Source organism: Drosophila willistoni, assembly GCF_018902025.1.
Source record: "Drosophila willistoni isolate 14030-0811.24 chromosome XL unlocalized genomic scaffold, UCI_dwil_1.1 Seg141, whole genome shotgun sequence".
In the NCBI taxonomy this organism is placed as follows: Eukaryota; Metazoa; Arthropoda; class Insecta; order Diptera; family Drosophilidae; genus Drosophila; species Drosophila willistoni.
In genome coordinates, this window is record NW_025814052.1 from 7,237,675 (window position 1) to 7,260,165 (window position 22,491).

Sequence of the window (22,491 nt, forward strand, 5' to 3'; positions counted from 1 at the left end):
ATTAACACTTTACATTATAGATTAAGAATTCTGATTATATATATGCATGTATATAGAGTTCTTCCAAAGTCGTCCGATCTACGATTGCACTCTCTCTGCTCGCTCTATCTCTGTCTCTCTTTCTCTTGTCATTTTTGACAATATGGAATAAAAGAAGAAACAGTGTTTGAGGATTTTAATGGAGCTGCTATTTATGTATACACATACATATATAAGTATAAGTATATAGTTTCTATAATGTATATATAAACAGGGTATATGACTTTGCATATCAAAAGAAAAAAAAATGCTTTGTTTTTGTTTTTTCTTTCCTTTTTGTTTGTTGTTATTCTTTTTTTTTTGCATGTTTATTAGCCTTTTCCATATTTGAATTATCACAGAAACTTTTGTGCCTTGTCATGTTTTTAACGACATCAACGACAAGAAACAAGAGCAATAAAATTTTGGCTACAGAAGCCATTATTATGTTGCTGGCTTGTTGGCTGTTGGCTGTTGGCTGTTGCCTTGGCCTGCTGTTCATTTTACTCAAGAAAGGAGGCTAAACAACCAACCACTCAAGACATTTGGCGGGTCTCTCATTAGTCATTAACATTTTAAAAGGTTTTTCTAGTCGTCATCGCCATCATCATCATTATCATTGTCATCATGATGATTATCTAGCCAGTTTCAGAATCTTAAAAGGTGTGTCATATATACAGATTCACATCTACATTTTTTAGTATGAGTATGTGTGTGTGTGTGTGTGTGTGTAAGTGTGTATGTAAAACCAAAAGCAGAATGAGTAAAAATGATGTCATTTCATTAGTTTCATAAATATTTATTCGATTTGTTATTGTGGCTTGTCGCTTTTATCCATAATTTATCAATGTAAGCTGCAGCATTTTCAACGTTGTCGTTGTCGTTTGTCCTTCTCCTTTTTGCCACGCCACTCCATCATACCCATAACCACCCCCCCTACTACCCCCTAAAATGTTGGCTCCTGCTCAGTGGTCGCACACTTCTAACTAACAACATGCTCATCCTCTTGCTTATATTCATTCCCAATCCTCATTCTCCTATCTCCTATGCTCATCCTCGTTGACAATTTTCTAATCCAATTGATTTGTGCTGCGGGCCATGGCTTCCCCCGTCCTCTTCTCTTTCCCACTCCCATCTCCTGCCCAATACCATAACTTGGGTGCGCGTTGTTTATCTTCATGAATATATCAAAAATAGGAGAGAAAAAATAAAAGAGAATATCCTATATATATGTATGTATGTGTGTATGCACAATGTACAAATAAATATATATACATACATACATAAATATCTATAGATATTTGTATGTTTTTCTGCTCTCCTCTGCTGTGATGTTGGATATTATTTATGTTATATGTATTTTTTGTATTCTTGTTTTTTTTTTGCACGACTGTCGCATTAGAAATGCAAAATTGCGTCACACACACACACACACACACACACACACACACCCGCAGAGAAACATTTTGGAATTGCGTTCGTGTTTTTGGCTATTTTATGTTGCATATTTATCGGCGTCAGTGTCATTGTAAGTATGTCTATTTCGTAAGTATATACGTATGTATGTATGTGTAAGCTGCCCAAAGGCTATTATATGTATGTATGTAGGCAGTGTTTTATATATCATGATTGGTAATTGTTTTTGATAATTCTTCTAAAGCTGATTGCTCTAAATGAATTGAGATTAGTTGCATTTTGTTTTCGATTGTACATTTAGATAGGTCAATAATTCAGCAAAACGAAAATGAAATTACTTTTCCAAATTACCATTACAATCGACAGGAAAAAAAGCCGTGTGACCATACAAGATGAAGCGAATCCAAATTAATAATCTCAATGATAACATGATTTCCCCCACAACACTTTTCGTAATGCATATAATAGACACTCTAAACTCTTACTCTTTTTATAAGGAAGGGGTTAGAGGCTATGGGTCTTGGAGTTTCTACACATTCCCTTCTTTATTATGGATCATTTACCATTATTGCTTTATCCCCCCAAGACATATGCTTTACCTATACTATACTATGCCAATTTTGATTATGTTTTCTTAGGCATTTTCCGAATGGATTTAACAAATGTGTTAGTCAGATCTAAAGAATCCGTAAATTAGGCCCTGACTTGATGTATCATTTGTCTGCCTGAACTTATTTAATTTTATATGTTAGACACTTATTTATTTATTCTCCGAGTTGATACTAATTAAAAGTTCTTCAAAAATATAGACAAGTGTCGATTGATAGAGATCAAATTATTTAAACGCTGATGATACTTGATATATATAAGTAAAAATCATGTATTAATAAAACAGCATATTAAGCATTAAAGTAATCGAGGAAGAAAGGAATATAAACTATCGGGGTGAACATTTTCAATAACAATTTGACAATTGACAAAAAGCAAAAACTTAATATTAAGGTTTATTTCGTACACAATACACTGGATAATTACTTAAGTGTTTAAGTTAATGTAAGCTATATATGTATGTACATACATATGTACACACACACTTACAGGTATAATTGATCGATATATTTATAGTTGAGACCATTAAAAGCACATTTAATAATGCAATCAACTTGGCATGAATGTGAAACGGACAACATTTTAATGCATTGGTAACAGCGTATGAAATATTTATCTATCGAATGGTAATTAGCAGAATATACATACATGAATATATATATATATATCTTTGATTTTGCATATTGTCCACTTGTAGTAGTAGAATAGTAAAATTACTTTGGAAACTAAAAGCAATTGTAAGTACAATGCTGATTGAACTAAATGACTGATATTAACTCTTGAAAATACAGGCAATATTGTTGAGTTTGTTAGTTTTGTAGTAATTATATTCACATTCTCTTTCTTTGACTTCTTTGTGTGCATGTGTGTGTGTGTGTGTGTGTGTGTGTGTGTGTGTGTGTGCGTGTATATCTGTGACTATTTCATGGGATTTGATTATTTACGTTTCAATTAAATACAATTACGTTGAATCTCGTTTAGGAAGCCTTCATATTGCGGCCAACTTAAATCAGTTTTAATCTATTAATTAAGCAAGTACAGTCACTACCATAGTACAACACCACCACCATTTGACATAATGAACATCGCCATTGACGTTGTCGCTGCGGCTGGCATTGCCTTTGCCACTGCTGGAGGCCAAACAATCTGTACAAATAATGCGGCCAACTCTCGGGGTTAATTTGTTGATTGAAAATCATTATCATGTATATTGGAACCGGCATTGGGTATATGATTTTAGTAAATTATACACTCAATGAATGTGTGTGTGTGTGTGGTGGGGCTGTGCGGGTGGTCAAATTATCAAGATTGGTCAATTTGTCAATCAATATGGCAACAAAATTGAATATGAAAACTAATGACAGTTTTATGACTTAATTTTTCGCCCCCCCACAACCATCTCATGGCCCTCAATCTATACACTATATAGACAGATCAAGATATACTGAAGGGTAGACTAATCGTCCTATTGGGTAACACATTGCCACCTTTATTTTATATATTTCCTTCCTTTCGATGTCATGAAATTGGATTATGTCATAAGCAAACTAAACCAAGTCTATTCACAGACCAAACATTTATATCTTGCTAAATAATATTAGATATTTTGTTTAGTAAGTCAAAGTATAACTTTAGTTAGAGATTGAAAAGGCAAATCACTCATAGAATATTATTGCTTACTCTTCAGACTACCCTCGCTGTGTGATTTCTGTTGTAATGAAAGCGAAACGTTGTTGAAAAATTCTAATTTCAATGCTTTCTTAAAGTTTTTGTAATGCGAATCTTAGCCTTACTTAAATATTCATTAATCTATTCACTTAATTTTGTTATGTACATACATACATTTTATTTATTAAGGGTTAAGGGTTAAGAGTTCATACTACTCAGCCTAAATGATTCACCTTAAACCCCCCCCCTAAAATTCTGGTCCAGTCTTCAAAATTTGTATATTAGCTGAAAGTTATTTTACAAACATACATATTTATAGACATATAATTCACTTATTCTTAAGCAATCGCTTAACAAAAAGAAAAACACAGAACAAAAGAAAGTGAGGGGGGGGGGGGGGGGGGAGGAAAAAAAGCATCGAGCCAAGTTTTATAGACTTTAGCTCAGGTGTCTTGCGGCATTTTGTTTGCCCATTGTCCAAAGTGGTGAATACAAAAGGCTCAAAATGATTTATGTGCTTCATGGTAAAGTTGCTATCCGAGTCTTCAGTTATATACATACATATATAGTTATACTCCATAGAAACACAACATACCAATTATGAACTTTACTTTGCTTCCGCTCCCTCCTTCTCTCTCTTATTTTCTCACTGTATAAGTAAAGTTTTAGCCAGAGACAGAGAGAGAGAGAGAGAAATGCAGCCTGCAGGTCACGTAGAGCAAATAATGAACTTGAATTGCTAGACGGGGCAGGGAGGCAAGGACTTAAACATTTTCCTATTGCTGCTGCTGCTACTGCTGCAGCATTTGCAGTTTCACTTTGTTTAGCCAAGAGTTCATCCGGACAGAGAGAACTCGAAAGGAGTAGACAATTGCTAAATGCTGGCTTTAATGGCCAATGCAGAGCCATTGAGTAGTCATTGAAAATGATTACTGCTTATTGCTTACTGATTACTGATTGTGTTCCCCTCAGGCATTAAAAGAAGACGAAGGTTTAAATTGATTTCGTTTGCATTTTTAACCATATCTTAATTCCCATATATAAATTGCTCAATAAAAACAGAAATTTTGTCATATGTCCTATTTTAGATAAAATCTTTCAACTAAGCCCCCGCAACACAAGATTAGTTAAGTTAAGTAAATAGTTAAGCATTCATTAACTACACTCTCAGCCACGACTTGTACCTCCAACCTACATATTTGAGGTCTTTTGTGTCTGTGTCTGTTTCCTACCGTAATGATGCACGAAACTGATGAAGAGTTGACTTTGATTGAGCAGTCGCCACTAATGCTGTGGCCACGATTTCCTGCTTTGCCCCAGCAAGGGCTTCTCTTCAACCAAAAACCAACACCAAAAACCAAAACCAAACACGTATCATAGTCTCACACACACACAGAGAGAGACACACACACATAGGACGAACACGAAAAATAAAAGTTAATACGATATTCATGAGCTGCTAAGCGCAGATGTGACTGGCATTGTGATACTGGCAACAACCAACAGCCAGTAGATACAGTTACAACACTCACACACACAGTTACATACGCACACTCACACACACACGCACACTCACACATGCATAGAGTCGTTCTAGCATCTCCTGCCTGTCGCCATCTCTATTCTCCTTCTCCATTTGCCTTTACCATCTCCAAGGCTGAAGTTTAATTAATTATTTAATTTTAAGCACTTGAGCGCACCAATGAGAGCCAATGTAACTTGGCTCGGGGATTAAGTTAATAATATATGGAGCCAAAGACCCATGGTGGTCATGATGTCCACTGCGCCCTCCCCACTTTTTTGACCGCTCGGCCGCTTCAGTTAATGCAGACTAATGAGACATTGTGGAACGAATTAATTTCACGCATGATTAACACATCAAATGTGCTCAAGCACTACAGATCGTAGATGAGCTAAAGCTGAGATTCAAGATTCGAGATTTAGAGACTAAGTAAAGAGTACTGAGTATATATATCTCTCTCTTTCTCTTTTTGCGGCTTACTAATGTCAGCATCGTTGCTTCTATTCTCCTACTAAATATATACTATCTGCCGCTTGGCTTGGCTCCCTGACTCTCTGACTAGATGACTGGCTGGTTGTTGATGGTGGCCAGAACATTAACCCAGTTCTGGGATAACCAGGAAGTGTCATCCTTATCCTCATCGTCTGCAAGTAAAAATATTTTTGTTGGCCACATAAAAACACACTCACACAAACACACATGACCACGTATGCATGTATGTGTCCTTGTTGCAGTTATAGCAACAACATGAGGAGTACTTTAGCACTCGTGGTACTTTTTTTTTTATGCCATGCCAGACATAAAATGTCATGAGGCATATTAGCTGCATACACTTTTTGTGTCCGTTGTCATGTGGTTATATCTTAACATACTTAGCTAGTTATATACAAAATTTCGAATTATTTTTAAGGTTTCTAAGTACTTAACACTTTATTTACTACTCAAATGTTATTAACAGAAAAGAGGCATCTGAAAATAAAACTTAACTCAAAACTTAATTTAGATTTTTAAATAAATTTCATGAATTCATTTGAAATTTTATTTTGGATATTAAAAGACAAATTTAACGTATCTCATATTTAATTTTATACTTCTGCTTATCTAGTTGAGTTACCTAAATAAAATACGTTTAAATTCTTCAGATAATAACTATTTAAGGAGTTATTATCTGAAGAATTTAAAGAGAGAGTTTTCACTTGTGTTTTTTATTAAAATGATGTGGTTATAAAACGTTGAATAACTCCTTTCGGAGAGACAAAAATTAATCTCTGATGATTTTGTATAATTTTTGTATAATTTTTCCACAAGCACAACACAAAAAACTTTTGTTTACCATTTCCCTTAAGTTGAAATTCTGCATTAGTTCTTCCAAAGTGTTATTATAGTTTGCTGGGTAACAGTAGATAGTTTACAGGTTGTTGACCAGATGCCAGTTGTGACTTCTTTTTGTTCTATAGTTGTTGACCAATATGCCGATAATTGGTTAAGAATGACTTTCTTATATATATAGCATCTACATATTATAGGATGGAGTTTTTCTTCAATGAGTCAACATTTAAAAATAAAAAACTTTTATAGAGAACAAAATTCTAAATCTGAGATGGAAATACACACATACATATTCAACAAAGAGAAATGGTAATGGCAATAAAAAAAAAAACAGCAAATTATTATTAACTTGCCCATTCAAGTCCATTTTGGCACACTAAGTGCATACCAAATTCACAAAAATTTCGCAAAATTTCGAAAAATTTTCTGCTTGTAAAGTTGGCGCATCCACAGATCCATGGCATAATTCTCATTCCCGCTCTCCATCTCTTACACTCTTTCTCTTTCCCTCTCGCTGACTACTTAATTATGTAAGTAGCAGTAGCAACGGCAACGCTTAGTTGTTGTTCCCCCACATGCCGGAAAAAAAAAACCAAATGGCGGCAGCTTTAAATTAGCATACTCGGTGCTGCGATTAAAGTAAATGTGAACTATGTATGTACATATGTATGTGTGGGAATGTGGGTGTGTGTGTGTGTATTGTAGCATGCAGCAGTCAGAAAATGGGCTCAATGTTAATAAGAAATCAAATGGGCAATGGCCAATGGCAAATATTCAATAAATTTCACTTTAGTAGTCACGTGCACAGCAAGTGCGAACACGTACACGTTCACAGAGATCTATATCCGACTCTCTCCCACTCTCTATCGCTCTCTCTCTTTCTCTATCTGTCTTACTTTGAATGCAACTGATGCCCAGAGGTCCGAATGCCCCTCATCCTCTATAGCCCACTGGACTGAAACTGAAATGGCTGAGAGATGGAGAGGTGAAGGGGATGGAGATGTTCCACGAGCCGTCGCTGCCTTGGGCCAGGTGCAAAGGTCGTGAAAAGTGTGTGGCACATCAATTCTTGTCTCTGCCAACTGGGCCATAGACAATTTTTTTTTCTCTCTCTCTCTCTCTCTCTTTTTTTCGCTTCAAGCACGTGCACAACAAAACAAAAAAAAAAAAAAAACATACCCAGCAAAGAATTGGCAAGAGAAAAGAAAAAAAAGTTAGTGGACGATTGAAATTGCTGGTGGCAAGTGGATAAGTGGACATTAATCAAAATAAATATGAGAAACGTGTGGGAATACATACGAATGCAAGGACATGGAGTCAACACATTCAACTGGACATTACCTAATATTCGTTTTAGAGATACTCGATACTCTAACAACTCCCTCTAACACCTTCCCGCACCACTCTCTACTTTTCGAATCAGCTTTTTTTCAGCTTTTTTTTTTTTTGCACACATTAAAATTCCAAACACAAAAACGTCAAAATACATCAAAGTTGCCTTCCAACTTCTTAAAACAAATTATGCATAAGAAATTCAATTTGCATTTATTTAGCAATCATTTCATATCGGGTCAAGAGTATCAGTAACAACAACAACAACAACAACACCAACAAAAATAACTTTTGGTTTCGGTTAGGGCATGCAAAATAAAATAACACGCATTCAAAATGTAAATATTAAGAAAAACAACCAACAACAACAAAAAAAAAAGAAACACCAAAAAGTTGAAAACCACCAAACAAAAAAAAAAAAAAAACGAAAAAAAGGTTCCATCCAAGCTGTTTAAGGGGAATACCCTGCAATAACTAAAGATCTAAGTGAAATCAAGATGAGAGAGAAACTTTTCGTAGAATTCATAAGCAAAACATATTTGTAAGAATTCTCAGCGAAAACAAAAAGAAAAAATTGGCAAATTACTTCAAATAAAATAGATTAGTCTCACATTAATTTCTAATATCTATAATGTCAAAATTTTGCTTCAAGTACACATTATTTAAGCAGCTTATATTTCAAATATAACTCTGACTTTTTATACCATTGTTCTTTTAAGCCAAATTAGCTTTTTTGAGTTCTAAATTCTTCTAAAATAGTTTTAAAGACAGAATTATTATAGAAGTAAAAGTAAATTTTGAAGTACAAAAAAAAAAAGGATATATTTTCTTTGGATGACAGCAAATTGTTAGATAATTAGAAAATCTCTAAAAAAGTAATATTTTAAAAGAAAACTTAGATGAATTTCTCGTTAAGTGTAGTTAAGGGTATCCTATGAAATGTTGTGCCCCTAAATGATAGCAATCTTTTGCCAGTATTAAATCGCATCCTGTATGCATTTTCAATAAGCTCAACCCAAATCAAGTAGCGCAACAAACAAACAAAAACAGCCTCCCAAAAGAGCTAAAGGAGAACCAAGCAGAATAAGAAGAAGAAACACACAGAAAGAGAAAGAGGAAAAAAAACACAAACTTTTTCAATATTTTACGAATCAGGTGTTTCCTGTCGAAGTTTCCGCTTAAGGACACACTCACACACACGCACACTCACACGCACACGCACACGCACACACACACAATGGTCTCGTAAATGCCACGAGGCAGACAACACAGACGGCACGTAAAAATAAAATTTAATGAAATGTAACTGGATATGCCACACAGCTGGCCAGTCTCTGCCTCTCCCACAGGCAGGCAGCCAAGCAGACAAAAACAGGCAGACAGACAGACAGACAGAATCAGACAGACATATCCAGGTAGAATGTCAAAAGGCCTATTTAGCATATATTTACTTCCAAAAAAAATAACACACACACACACACACACACATATTCTCTATGTGGCAAAAAGTCAAAAAACCCCAAGCAAACTTTTGCCTGACAGAGAAAAAAATCCTTTTCTGACTTTTGGGACCTGAGCTGTCATTTGAAATATTATAAATCATGTGCTACATTAGCCAAGCGTCGCGTCGCATCACATCGCATCGCGTCTTCTCTATTTCTGGTTGCTTCTGCAAATTGCCAGAAAATTTATAGAACAAATACAAATAGCAAAATAGCATGGAAAGCAAGGACGAAAAGAAACAAAAACACAAACATAACCGTGGCAAAAGGCAAAGGAAGTGAGTTCATTGACGCAAGGATATGCAAAGGCCATTGTAATACTCTTTCAATGCTATCCTAAAAAAAAAGAGAGTTACACTAACTTGAGATTAATATAATTCAATCTTAAATAATGCGGATCTAAAACCAAATGTAACTTTGCCCTGTTAAGTAGGCAATAGAAAATTAAAAATTGTTTTAAGGAAAAATTTACCCTAAATCGACCATTAATGGAGAACATCAAATTTGACTAACTTTATTCTAAACTAACCCCAAGAAAAGTGGAAGTCCTGATGGATCAAAAATGGATCTCTATTTGGGGATATAGTCTAACATTTGTTTACTTTCCTTGGAATTACTGCAATTGTAATGCTTGGTATTGGTATTTGTGTTAGTGTTGGTGCTGTTGGTGTTACTTGCTACTTGACTCACGCATTTGACGCGGTTTACGGTCCTTTCGTCTGCCCCTTCTTTTATTTTCTGGTCCGCCTGCTGTCGTAGTGCTTGCACTCTTGTCACGCCAGGCACGGCCAGTCAGCCAGCCAGCCAGCCAGCCAGTCAGTCAGCCATCTAGCAAGCAACTGCAATTCAATTGTTGTTGTTGTTGCCAACAGTGAGTGAATCGCTTCCCCTTGCCATTGCCAAGTTTCTCGTCGTCATTTGCCTTGGCCAAATGTTTGAACTTCTTTTCTACCCGACAGCAATTTGCGGCGAAAATTGTGATTTGTTATATAGAGAAGAAGGAGCAAAGCCATCGCGATTTTCATCAGCTGTCGTTCTCCAAGTCGTCATCGCCGTCATCGTCGTCATCGTCGTCTCTGTCCGCATCCGTCCGGACTCGCGTCCTCGTCCGCGTCCTTTTGGCAGCTTTGCATTTTTGTTCAGATACTTATCACACAGTTTGGCAAAATGCTGCACAAAGTTTTGCTTAATAGCCTGGAAGTTTTTAATGAAATGCTTTTGCCTTCGAATTCGGTTTTGGTTTTACTTTTTCTTTCTTCATTTTTTTTTTTTTTTTTTTTTTTGGTTTGGTTTGGTTTTGTTTTGTTTGGTTTGGTTTTTTTATTTTTTTGTGATTTGTTGTTGTTGTTATTTTTTCATTTAGCATTTCCATTGGTATAGCAAACCGCTTTAAGAAACGACATGATGACCCTCATCAAGTCTTGGGCCTTGGGTCAAGTTGCTGAGAAAAAGAAAAAACGAAAAGAAAAGAAAAGAACGAAACCCAAAGAACGCAAAAGGTGAAATGTCACACTCACATTTTTGCTTTATTAAAATAATAATACCTACTATACGAAATACAAAAGGCATAGCCTAGTAGGAATTTATTTCGTTTTATTTCTATTTATTATTTCTCTTTCTGCCTTTGTCTTTACTCTTCCTTTTTGGATTCTTTCATTGTCTTTTCGCAGTTGACAGCTGTCTGCTGTCTTCCCTTCTCTTCCTGTTCTCTTCATATTGCCCCAAAAGTCCCAACCAGTCCACAATCCTCAACTATTTAGCCAAAGATTAAATGTTTACTTTGGGCCAAGAAAAATTAATTTGCTTGGGCATTAAGTTTGATTTTAATAAAGTGGCAACCAAGCCCCCAGTTTCGGTCCGAAGGCCAAACCAAAAGATCCCATTGGGGGGCAAATAGAAAGAGAGAGACCTAAAAAGGGTGACCGGAAGTTTTTGTTAAACTTAATAAACTGCCACTTGTATGGCCACTCTACCGCCCATCCCTCACCCCCTGGTCCCCCTCTTCAACGCTGTGTGTATGAACAACATTTGTCATTTGTGTAAAGTACTCCACATTCTTTTCTGCTCCTTTCGGTTTTTTTTTTTTTTTTTTTTTTTGGCAAACATGACAGCAAACATTAATTTTCACTGTGCGGGATGCGCGTACTCGTTAATTAAAAGCGAAAGTGTTTGGCGCGAAAAAAAATGAGTAAAAGGAACAAACGAAATGCCCGAAAATTGCAGAAGGAAAGTGCTCATTATAAGGAAATGACCCCAAAGGGGACAGAAAACCAAAAAATAAAACACGATTTAGATAAGTTAGACTACTTAAATACCCTTGATAAGTAACGACAAATGTTGACCAAAAGCGAGGCGTAAAGAAGGGAAAAATGCTAAAACTGAAATTACTTAGTGGAAGGCTATAGAATATAAACCTAAGTTTTCAATTTAACATAGAAATGGATTGTAATATAGTACTCAATAGGAAAAGTCTAATGTATCTCAGGAAATTTATGTAATTTCCAATGCATTCCTTGAGAGAAAACGCAAGAACTACTATAATTACAAACACAAATATATTAAGATACAACCTAAATGTATTTCGATTATCTATTTAAACTCTTAAGTAATGAATTTAAGCTTTAAGATAGACAAATAAATTGTATTAAACGGTTAAACATTTTAAGGATTCAACAAAAAAGTAACTTCATAAAATTCCATATATGACTCTGGCAAATCTTATTTAAAATTTACAAAAAAATACCTTAATAGCAAAAAAAAGATAACAAAAATATATAAAATTTCAACATTAGATACTTTTTGGTAAGGAAAAATTACCAGTTTTAACGATCTGTAGGTCCAAATGCCAATACCCATTCAAGTTTTACTCTCAATTTTAAAAACGAGCAATATATAATTTAAAATTTCTAAAAATTATTTACATTTTTGAATTATTTGAATGATTCTCTTTATTCACATGAACTAAATTCCAATTGTAGATGATGGTACCAAAAGCTATATGATTTTCATTTGCAGTAAGTGTAGAAAAGTTGCCAACAAGAATATACTTACATATAGGCCACCAAAGAGGGGCAACATTTTGGGCCAAGATTTATGATGGTCTCATTAATTATGGGCAAAATGAAAGGAAAAGCAAACTAAAAGCACTTGAATCTTGCAATTAAACGGCAAAGTGAATAGCGCGACAAGTAAATCAACATAAATTCCATTGGCATTGGCAATGTATAGTGATTCCCATTTCCATTTTACCATCAGAAAATGGTGTGAAATACGCCAAAATGGATAATGCCCCCACTCGCAAAACCGACAACAAAAAAACAAAAAAAAAAAAGAAAGAAAAAAAAGCAAGAGACAAGTATTTATGTATATATATTGCCAATTTGCTGGTTGGACGCATTTTTATGGCTTTATCCAGATGGTGGAATGGTGGCAGAGCCAGAGCCATTGGCATAGGACAAATTCATTAATTCCGGCAGGCAGGATTCGACGACGACTGTCGGCAAGTTTTCTAATTAAAACAACAAACAAATGGGCAGCCTGGATAACAATACATATGGAAATCTCTCTCTATCTGTTTCTTTCTCTCTCTCTCTCTCTCTCCCCTCTCTGTCTCTTATATTACAAGAGATAGAGAAGAGAGTTGAAGTAGGAAACTGTCTGGCAAGATGCTAATTCGGTTAAAAAACTTTTTGTCGTCATCAAGTTTTGCCTGCCTGCATAACTGACTCCCACTCACACATTTGGACAAACTGTCAGTCAGTCAGTCAGTCAGTCTGACATTCAGTTAGCCAGTCAAACTTCGTTTAACGTTTATACCAACTTCCACTGGACTTCCATCACCCAATCCCATTCCCAATCCCGTCTAGGCGCCATTGTTATGCATCGCATGCAAATTTTGCGACTTTATCATTATCATCCTCATCATAGACATCAGCCCTTTCACCAACACAACACATCCTTATGTGAAATGCATCAGTTTACTTCCAAAATTGTTTTATGTTTTTTTGAGTTTTCTTTTTTAATAGTATGCACATGACACGCCCAGCCAAAGGCGTTTTAAATTTGCCGAATTCTAAAGTTTTTTATGCCCTTGTTGACTTGTTGTGTGATGTCAAATGTTAGATGATGATCCTTAAAAAAATTACACTCTTAACAGTTAAAACTCCTCATGCTATAAGAGGGTATCGAATAGTTACCGAACCCATTTCTGCGAATGTAAAATTTTTGTCAGTTTCTTATCCCTTTATGCAACATTTTTCAAATTTCAATTATATAAGACATTTTTTCGAATCCCCTTTCTAACAAGAAAAGCTTTTGCTTTTTCTAATCCTCTTTCTGATGGTTATATCAGTCTCATCCTAAATGACTCCTTTGAAAATTATCACCTAGCCACGACTACTTTTCATGTGTTGCATATGATCCCTCCTTTTAATATATTTTTAAGTACTTTTAGACTCATATTTTAAATCATACACCTAGGTAACCAAACATTTTGCTGTTGCACTTTACAAATCAGATTTTGAACGTTTGAAGTAGTCGTATTTCGAGAGTTCTTGTGATCAACTATGAAAATGATCATTTTTTTATCAATAAAAGGGCTTAAATGAGAATTATCAAGATGATTTCTGTCTGTGATTCACTGCCATGCCGAGGTATATAGGATCCATGCTGTCTTCTTCATTTCAATCCTGGTCCTGGCTTAAATTTTAATGCCACCTATTATTACAATTCTTCTGCAGTTGTGTATGTTTTTGTTACTGCTACTTGTCCACTCTATAGTAGATTTCACTGTAAGTGGTTGGACACTTGTAGTCTCTAATACGGTAAGCACAGATTTGCATGATTATCTGTCCATGTCATGTCATTTCATTTAGATATATACACACACACACACATATACATATATATATACAAACTCTTGATTATATAGACAATCTATTTTAGATATTTGTTCAAGTGATTGGGGGAGAAATGCGAAATGTTTACTCTATGTAATCTTCTTATCTTAACAGCCGCTAGATGGCGCCATTATCACGCCCACAGCGCTTAACATTTATTTTGCTAATAATTTATTTATATGCCCTGTCAATATCCATGTATATACCACCGCCTTGCCCCCTTTAGTCCCACCACATACCTCTCGCCCCTCGGGGCGTTCAATTTGCTGAAATAAGCAGGAAAAACGAAAGCTGCGGCAAACAAAAAAAAAAATATATAAGAATAAGACCAAAACCAAAAAAAAAACAGTGGAAAAATGGGAGAATGTTACAGCTACAGCGAATTGATTTGCTTTATGGACGTCAACGGTTCGTCGTCGACGTCTTCGACGTTGTCGTCTGCGTCTTGAGACGCAATTATTATGCACCCTCGTTCGAATCGAAGTCAAAGTCGATGTTAAAGTCGTCGTCCTCCTTGTTGAAGTCAGTGACTTACATACAAGTATGTATTATGGCACTCATCCATGTCCTGCGGCGCCACGCGCCATCACCACCTCCTCCTACTTCTTCTTCTTGCTTTACTGCACGCCTTATTCGCCCAATGCTCTTCCTTTACCGCTAGTCGGGCGTTTCGGTTCTCTGTTTTTCTTCTTTTTTTTTTTTTATGTCTACCCAGATTTCCGCATGAATGGGCCAGGGCAACGACCAAAACATAGCTAAGCATCCGAAATGTATGTAGATATGTCTGTCTACCTGTTCGACCATTCCTGTTTATTCTATTTCTTATTCCTTTTCATTTTTTTCCAAAACGCTTGCCTCATTGATTAATGCGTAAATATGCATTCCATTGCTTTCACTCTCTTCCTTTTCTATTTCTTCCTTGTTGTGTTCTTCTCCCAGTCCTTATGGCTTTAAAATAACTTTAAAGACCTATAAATACTAATGTACATTCAGATTTAGACAACAAGAAAAGGGTTTAAGTTTGATCGAACTGAATATACATATGTATATATATATATATCAATATTGTTTGCCATAATAGGATCATCCCCATGCTGGGAGAAATACCAAACGAATATTACCAATTTTCCTATTCCACCCTTTGTCTAATACAAATTCATTCAAAACTCAAAAAGGTAAAAAACCTTATGATCCCGAACGAATAACAATGAAATCCTTGTCCCCAGAGTAAACTCTCAAAATACTTGATTCTAACATTCACTTAAAACAAGTTCAAATGTTTATTTAAAGATATTAAGTTGGCGAAATTTCGATTGACCCCAAAACAAAAAACATTTTGTTGCCACAAAAAAAAAAGAACGGATTTCGCTAATTAATCCTTTGCCTTTGACTGTTATATATCTATTTTAGAATTGTTTGAATTGTTATTTTTCTGCTTTTTATTTCATTTTGCCCCTTGTTTTTTTTTTTGGTAATTTAAAGGCAAGCAAACAATTGCTCTTGATCCTTTTCATTTCCCCTCATCAGCTAACAATTTTGTAGCTCGTCGTCGTTGGCGCTGCCAATTGCCATTGCCACTGTGGGCCCGCTTCGTTGCACATTTACATTTTGACAAGCGAAAATTGCAAAATATCGCAAAGATAGATGATGAGAGAACGAGAGCCAGAGAGAGAAAGAGAGAGAGAGAGACTAGGTAAAAAAGTCAAACTAATCTAACAACTGCTAACAACAAGAGCTGACCTGCCTCTACCTCTTTCTCCTTATTGCCTGGTTTAGCGGCATTGCCAAAGCCAAGGGCAGGCTTATCCCATCCCTTAGGGGCTAGGAGAGAGAAAGAGAGAGAGATATATATAGAGAGAAGTTGTTGAACAAAGCATTTTGCAGTTGGCAAATATATCTCCGACTCTTTGTATGTGTGTGTGTGTTGACAATTTGCGTTGTCAGTTGTTGTTTTAATTAGAAAACTTTTTTACCAAACAGCAACAAAAACAACAAAGCAAAGCAAAGCAAAACTCAAGAACGATTTTGTGCACCACAAAACTCCACCACCCTAGGACCACACCACATCACCCTTCCACCCACCCACATCCATAGACACACTCACACACCCACAAAACAGTTTGTATTTGTATTATTTGCATTTTCTATTTCTATTTTATTTAGTTGCCTGGCAAATGAATAATGAATTTCAGTTCATTTTCCGTTTTTGTTTTCTTCCTTTTTTTCCCCCGTCTTTTTTTTTTTTTTTTTTTTTTTGCTGTTGTTGAAGGCAATATAGTCCTATATATATACATTTATATATATTATAAAGATATCAATCTATCCCATCTGCTTAAACATTTTGCTATTTTCTATTTGTTATTCCTTTTGCTTTTTGTGTTTATTTTGCAAAATTAAATCCTACGTTTTAGTTTTATGGGCCAAAAACTTGCTTTATTTGCAGAATGAGAGAGCGAATAAGAGAGAGGGAGAGAGCAAGAGAGGGAGAAAGAGAGCAGGAGTTGCCAATTGTTGAAAGTTGTATGCTCTAACAACAAACTAAATCAACATTTTTGTAATATAAAGGCCTACAAAAGGATTAAAAGATGACTTTACTCAAAATATGGCAAAAATATGAAAGATTTTTGCAACTATTGGCAATAAAAAGTTGATAGAAAGCAAAAGAAAGAAGTCTCTGAGGGTAAAATGCCAATACCTGTTAATTTATATAGATTTTCTAAACGGAATAGAAGAATAAATTACATGAAGTACAGAGAATACAATTAAGATCAAGCAAATGCCTTTGTCCAATTTTTTATAGCATACATTTTAGGGCATTAATGTTATTAATTGTTCCAATCAATTTTACAAGCAAATCAAATACATAAATCAATCTTGAATCAAACAATTCAACTGAAAATACATTAAACAATTTACACATTCTTTCTGTTCAAAAATATTTACATACATGCGTATAGAAAATAGAATGCAACATAATTGAAATAAAAAACGCAACACCCAAATGGTATACTCTAACACTCTTACACACACACACCCACACACACACACATGCACAAACGTATAGCCATTCACAGAAAGAGCCGGGATTGGTATTGCGGTTCGTTGTCAATCTCGTTAGAAACGAATCCTTTCGTAATCCTAGTGCTTCATCTGCAGCTTTTACGATATTTTTCTTTCATTACTTGGCCGCACGTTGAAGTCTGGTTCAGCCTGGCCTGATTCCCCCACCTCCTCCATCGCCTCCTCTCTTTCCATTAGGTTGCTTAATCTGGCACCCACTATCAAGATGAGCATGCTCTGCATCCCATTCCCCTTGCCGCAACCATCACGCGTGCCAGGCAATCAGCAGTACCCTTCATTTTGCTTTTTCTTTGTTTTTTTCCCCCCTTTTTGTTGTTGTTGTTGTTCGTTTTTGTTTCGTATTGCAATTTCAGTCCACTATAAATCCCCACATAAGAAGCAAGAGAAAATCTCATGTAATTATTATTTTTCGTTATGTTAGGCTAGTTAAGCGAAAAACCCAAAAGTAGTAAAAAAGAAAAATCGCAAATAAAAATTGTAAAAATTGTAAAAGGGAACAACAACAAATACATAAAGTAAATGTTTCACTTAAATAGACTTGGAGGAGTCGTCATTTATCTTGGTGAATGAAGTGTTTGCTGCACGACGGCAGTTCGTGCTCTTCCGTTTAAATATGATTGATGGCACTTGCCGCGTTACGTAATCGCTGTCATGTGCATGTGTTTCTATAAACTGGTTGATAGAGTCACATGATGGGTAGAGAGGGATGGAGGTAGGGGTGGGTTACCCGAAACCCAAACACCCACCATCGTCACACACACACACACACACACACACACACACACAAGCACTCGTAGTAATGCCGGCAAGCCACAACCAACCCATAAAAACCGCCATCATCATTATTGCAGGTGTGTCGTGTGTGTTAACACTTTGTTGCCTTTTTGCCGTTTGACAAAAGCAGGGCAAGTCAAAAGCACAAGCTGTCTACGTGATTTAGATAATTATCTACATATACTAACTCACACACACACACACTCATACTCCACATATGTATCACATATATGTAAAATGGACTGATTACTTGTTGTGCCAAGAAGTTTTAAAAATCTATTAACCAACATGTCGCATGAGTGATATTTATGTTGTAAGAAGTCTTGGCCCTCTTACAGTTAATAAACTTTTTTTTTCAAGGACAAAAACTCCACATATTAATTCAAAGGATCAAAGGTTTGTATGAAAACGTATCAACTACAAATGAGAATTTTTCGTTCCCGATTGAAATTTAATTTGATATTTAAAATATATTTTTAAAATCTGAGCTCTTCCAATTATATATATCTCTACCCTCGCTATCCCTATGACTGTTGCCAAGTTATTAATAAAAGGATAATTTTAAATTATTTTTAGTGTTTCAATTAATCTAAATCGTTAGTCTCTTCTTTAGGGACTTTTTCTTATAGTTGTCTGTTAATCTGGGGCATGAATGAATCATAATTTTTATGGAAGTGTACATAACCTTCCCCTTACCTTTACCATCTTTACCCCATCAATGATTTTTGCGCTTTGCATTTGTTTTTCATCATTTCAAGCGCAAATTGCTGTTGTTATTGTGGCAATTGTTCTCTGGGTTCTCTGGCAAACACACAAAAGTTATTATTATTTTAACAACAATTTTCAACTCTTTTTGCGCTTCAGCGGCGCCGAAGCGAACGTCGAAGGTCGCGTAATTCAAAAGCAATTTGTTGAAATTAAATTTGATTACGTTTATCGTGCCAGCTGCTGGCTTCTGGTTTCTGCTTCTAGCTCCAACTTCAACACCAATTTCAATTCCAACTCGAATACCAAATATCGAATCCCATTCTGTGAGTCCTTGTGCTGGCCCCCATTGTCTGGGGTAAAGTTTTGCAGCTCTTTAATAGTCAGTAATTGCCATAAATTGTCGACTCGAAGCTATAGAATGTAACCCTAGATTGCTTTCTGTTGATCAAGTAACAGAAGTCTGCAGAATTAAATGAAACAAGAGAATTCTGTTATTCTCACACTCGGACTTTGCTTTGACAGGATAATTAAGTATCTGCATTTGGATAAATGTTGTTTTGTTCTTGTGCAAAAATGGAATTCAATTTCGGACTCGGACATTTGACAAGCCATCAAAGTGAAAGAAGAGCAGCCAATAATATGCCTAGTATTTTTAAATTAATGATTGTAGCATTTCTTTTGGAATTTTTCAAATTAAAATCTACTCCAAATGAAGTCCAGTCAAGTAAGAAACAGAAACACTTCAATTCACAGTATGTATTGCCTTAGTTAAGAAAATATAATAGTTGTGATTTAAGTGTGACTAACGTACGATATCTGCATAGCCACCAGCCAAGATTTCATAACGATGACGGACATTTTCAATATAAGGATTCGATTCATCGCTGGAAAACTCACGCTTTAAATCCAAAATGGGCATATTATCAAAATATTTATTATCTCCGTTCATACCTATTATAGAAAACAAAAAGAAATGTTATGGTAAATATATATGATATACAATTTTACCATTAAGCTCCTGTGAAGCATCCTTTTGTTGCTTGGCTGAAAGTGGAACAGTTTTCGGTATTAAGTGACTCTCATCTTTCATATTCTTTATAGCTTCAGTTTTGGCCTTAACATTTGGCAACTGGGCACAAAATGCTATATAGTTATAGTTATATATATTTAAACACACTCTTTTACTACTCTGAATAATTTATTTAGTCCTTACGCAAATCCTTAGATTCCACATGGCGGGTAATCAGCATTAGAACTAATGTTCCAATTATTAAACAGGATAAAAGTTTGAAACTAAACATTTTCAAAATCTAACGCTATTTGCTTGACTCTTTTTTTTTGGAAATATACAAACATCTATAATTAATAGTTATATATTTGACAGTGAAGTGATCTGTGACTAGTATAATTTCTATAGTTTGACGAGTTTTGTTTTTTGTATGGTGAATTGATTTTAATGTAAGTATTTTTCCCCATTCAGCCCACTTAATCCATCTAGAGTACAAAAACTTATACCAATTTTCATAACACAAGTCTTTTGGAACATTTCTTATATTCTTGTAGATATATTTATAGTATATACAATTAATTAGGTAGATAACAATAGCTAATCAGGTTAATTAAAAATGACATACAGAAACTACAAAAATTTCATAGATTTCCTGACAATGTAAATATACTTGATTTGTGATTGAAATTGATTGGGCAATTTTAGTTATTCAGTTCAGTTTTCCAATAAAGTAATCAATTACTGTTAATCATCATCAGTTTGATTTATTTTTAGGAACAAAAAAGAAAAAACACCAGGACTTTGCATTTTTGAAAAAATGCTTATGCATCCATTTTGGTCATTATCACAACTTTTTTCCTCAAACCACTTTCCTTTGCCCACCCAAAAAAAAGAAATAAATAAAGTTTACAATTTTTTAGGTCTTTTGCTTTAGTGGCTATGAACAAGTATTGAGGCACACCCCAACACACACACACACACACACACACACACAGGCACATACTCACATGCATTGAAATCCGCCCACTTGCGTAAACGTTTTGTTCACAGAACGAATTAAAGGGAGATTGCAAAAGGAGTTAGGTAAGGAGAAGAGAGGAAAGTAAAGGAGGAAACAAAAAATTTTTATGTGTGTTTCCCCAAGCTAACTAAACATGGAGTACAACCCACCATAACCCACACAAAGCCAACCCTCCCCCCATCTCTCGCAGTAGCTACAACTTTGCTCCTCAATATTTTTTGAAAACCCAACAATTTTTGCAACAAATTCAGCAAAAATAACATTTTCCACCAGGGGTAAGAGTGATGGACATGGAAGGTGGTTGCGTGAATGTGGGTTGGGTGGGGTAATGGAAGGCGAAATATAGGCAAAAAATGCAAAATGAAATGTTTGAGGTTTGCCAGAAATATTTTCAACATTTCCTCTGTGTGTAAATAAAGAAAAAACTCACACTGAGTGTGTGTGTGTGAGCGAGTAAGTGTGTTTGGCCAAAACAAACTGAAATTTCGAAATGTCTAAAGTTGCGGCCATTCCCCTTAACCGCTCCCACATCCTCAATCTTCCGCTACTGCTACTCATTCGCTATTCCTTTCAGCATCCAAAGCCACAGTCACTCCAGCTACAGCTCCAAAGGCGAAGAAGAACAGAAAATGGATAGAGCTAAAAGATCTCGTCTCTTTATTAAAATGTCAAGCCATTAAAACGCCTTCTAACATTTGTCAGCCATGGCCATGTCGACCCATTAAATGCAGTCCCACATACAGTCACCGAAAACGGGGAGGGGAAGAGCAAGAGGAGTGCACAAGTGGCGGGGCTTTGGTTGGAGAGGTGAGGCGGGGTAAAATAGAAACAAAAGCCTGGAAACAAAGCAAAAGGCTGACAAAACAGGCCAACAGACAAGCTGGCAAAATGGCTTTTCTTCTTCATATTCCCGCATGCCAGTTAAAAACATCTTAAAAGCTACTTTTAACCACAATTATGTAAATATTAACACAAACGTAACATAAGACAAAAGCACAACAGCTACACACACTCACACACACACACACACACACGCACATGCAGACAGAGAGACAGAGAAATCTAAAAAGGCAACACATTTCCATTCAGAACATCATAATAAAAGCTCAGGCATCTATCACAATTCATACACTGCCATACAATTGTATAGGGACAACGCTCTATAATTAGTTTAAGCAAATTCATATATTTTAGTTCGTTTCATATTATTCAAGTGTTTAAATATTAAACTACATACTTTGTATACAAAAAATTAATAGAAACAAAAATATTAAGTTGACTTTATAAAATTTTGTTTTATACTGAATATTTATTCTCAAGGTAATCTATCTATCTACAATAGAAACTTGATTGTTGAAAACTCAATAAGAAACTCCATTTATTTATTTTTTTTATCTTAGAGTTAGTCAGAACTTAATTACTGCATAATTGTCCCTATTTAATTGCCTAGCGGTGTATGCCTGTGATTTCATTATATTAAAGAACATAGCAAATATTTTCTGGTAACAATTTTCCCAAAACTAACTAATTTTACTCTACAATTGATCATGAAAAAGAAGAAAAGCTCTAATTGTCAAAAAAATTCAGATATTTATCAGTGATAC

The 22,491-nt window shown here is 35.3% G+C and overlaps 1 protein-coding gene across 1 annotated transcript; it reads right to left on the minus strand.

Moving 5' to 3' along the window:
• Positions 1–19,598: 19,598 nt before the first annotated feature.
• Positions 19,599–20,262, minus strand: LOC111519328. Its single transcript, XM_023179525.2, has 3 exons — positions 20,071–20,262; positions 19,866–20,000; positions 19,599–19,808 (listed from the first exon to the last, which is right to left on the minus strand). The coding sequence occupies exons 1-3, from the start codon at positions 20,156–20,158 to the stop codon at positions 19,660–19,662; spliced, it is 372 nt and encodes a 123-aa protein (XP_023035293.2). The 5' UTR covers positions 20,159–20,262; the 3' UTR covers positions 19,599–19,659.
• Between the last annotated feature and the right edge of the window lie 2,229 nt (positions 20,263–22,491).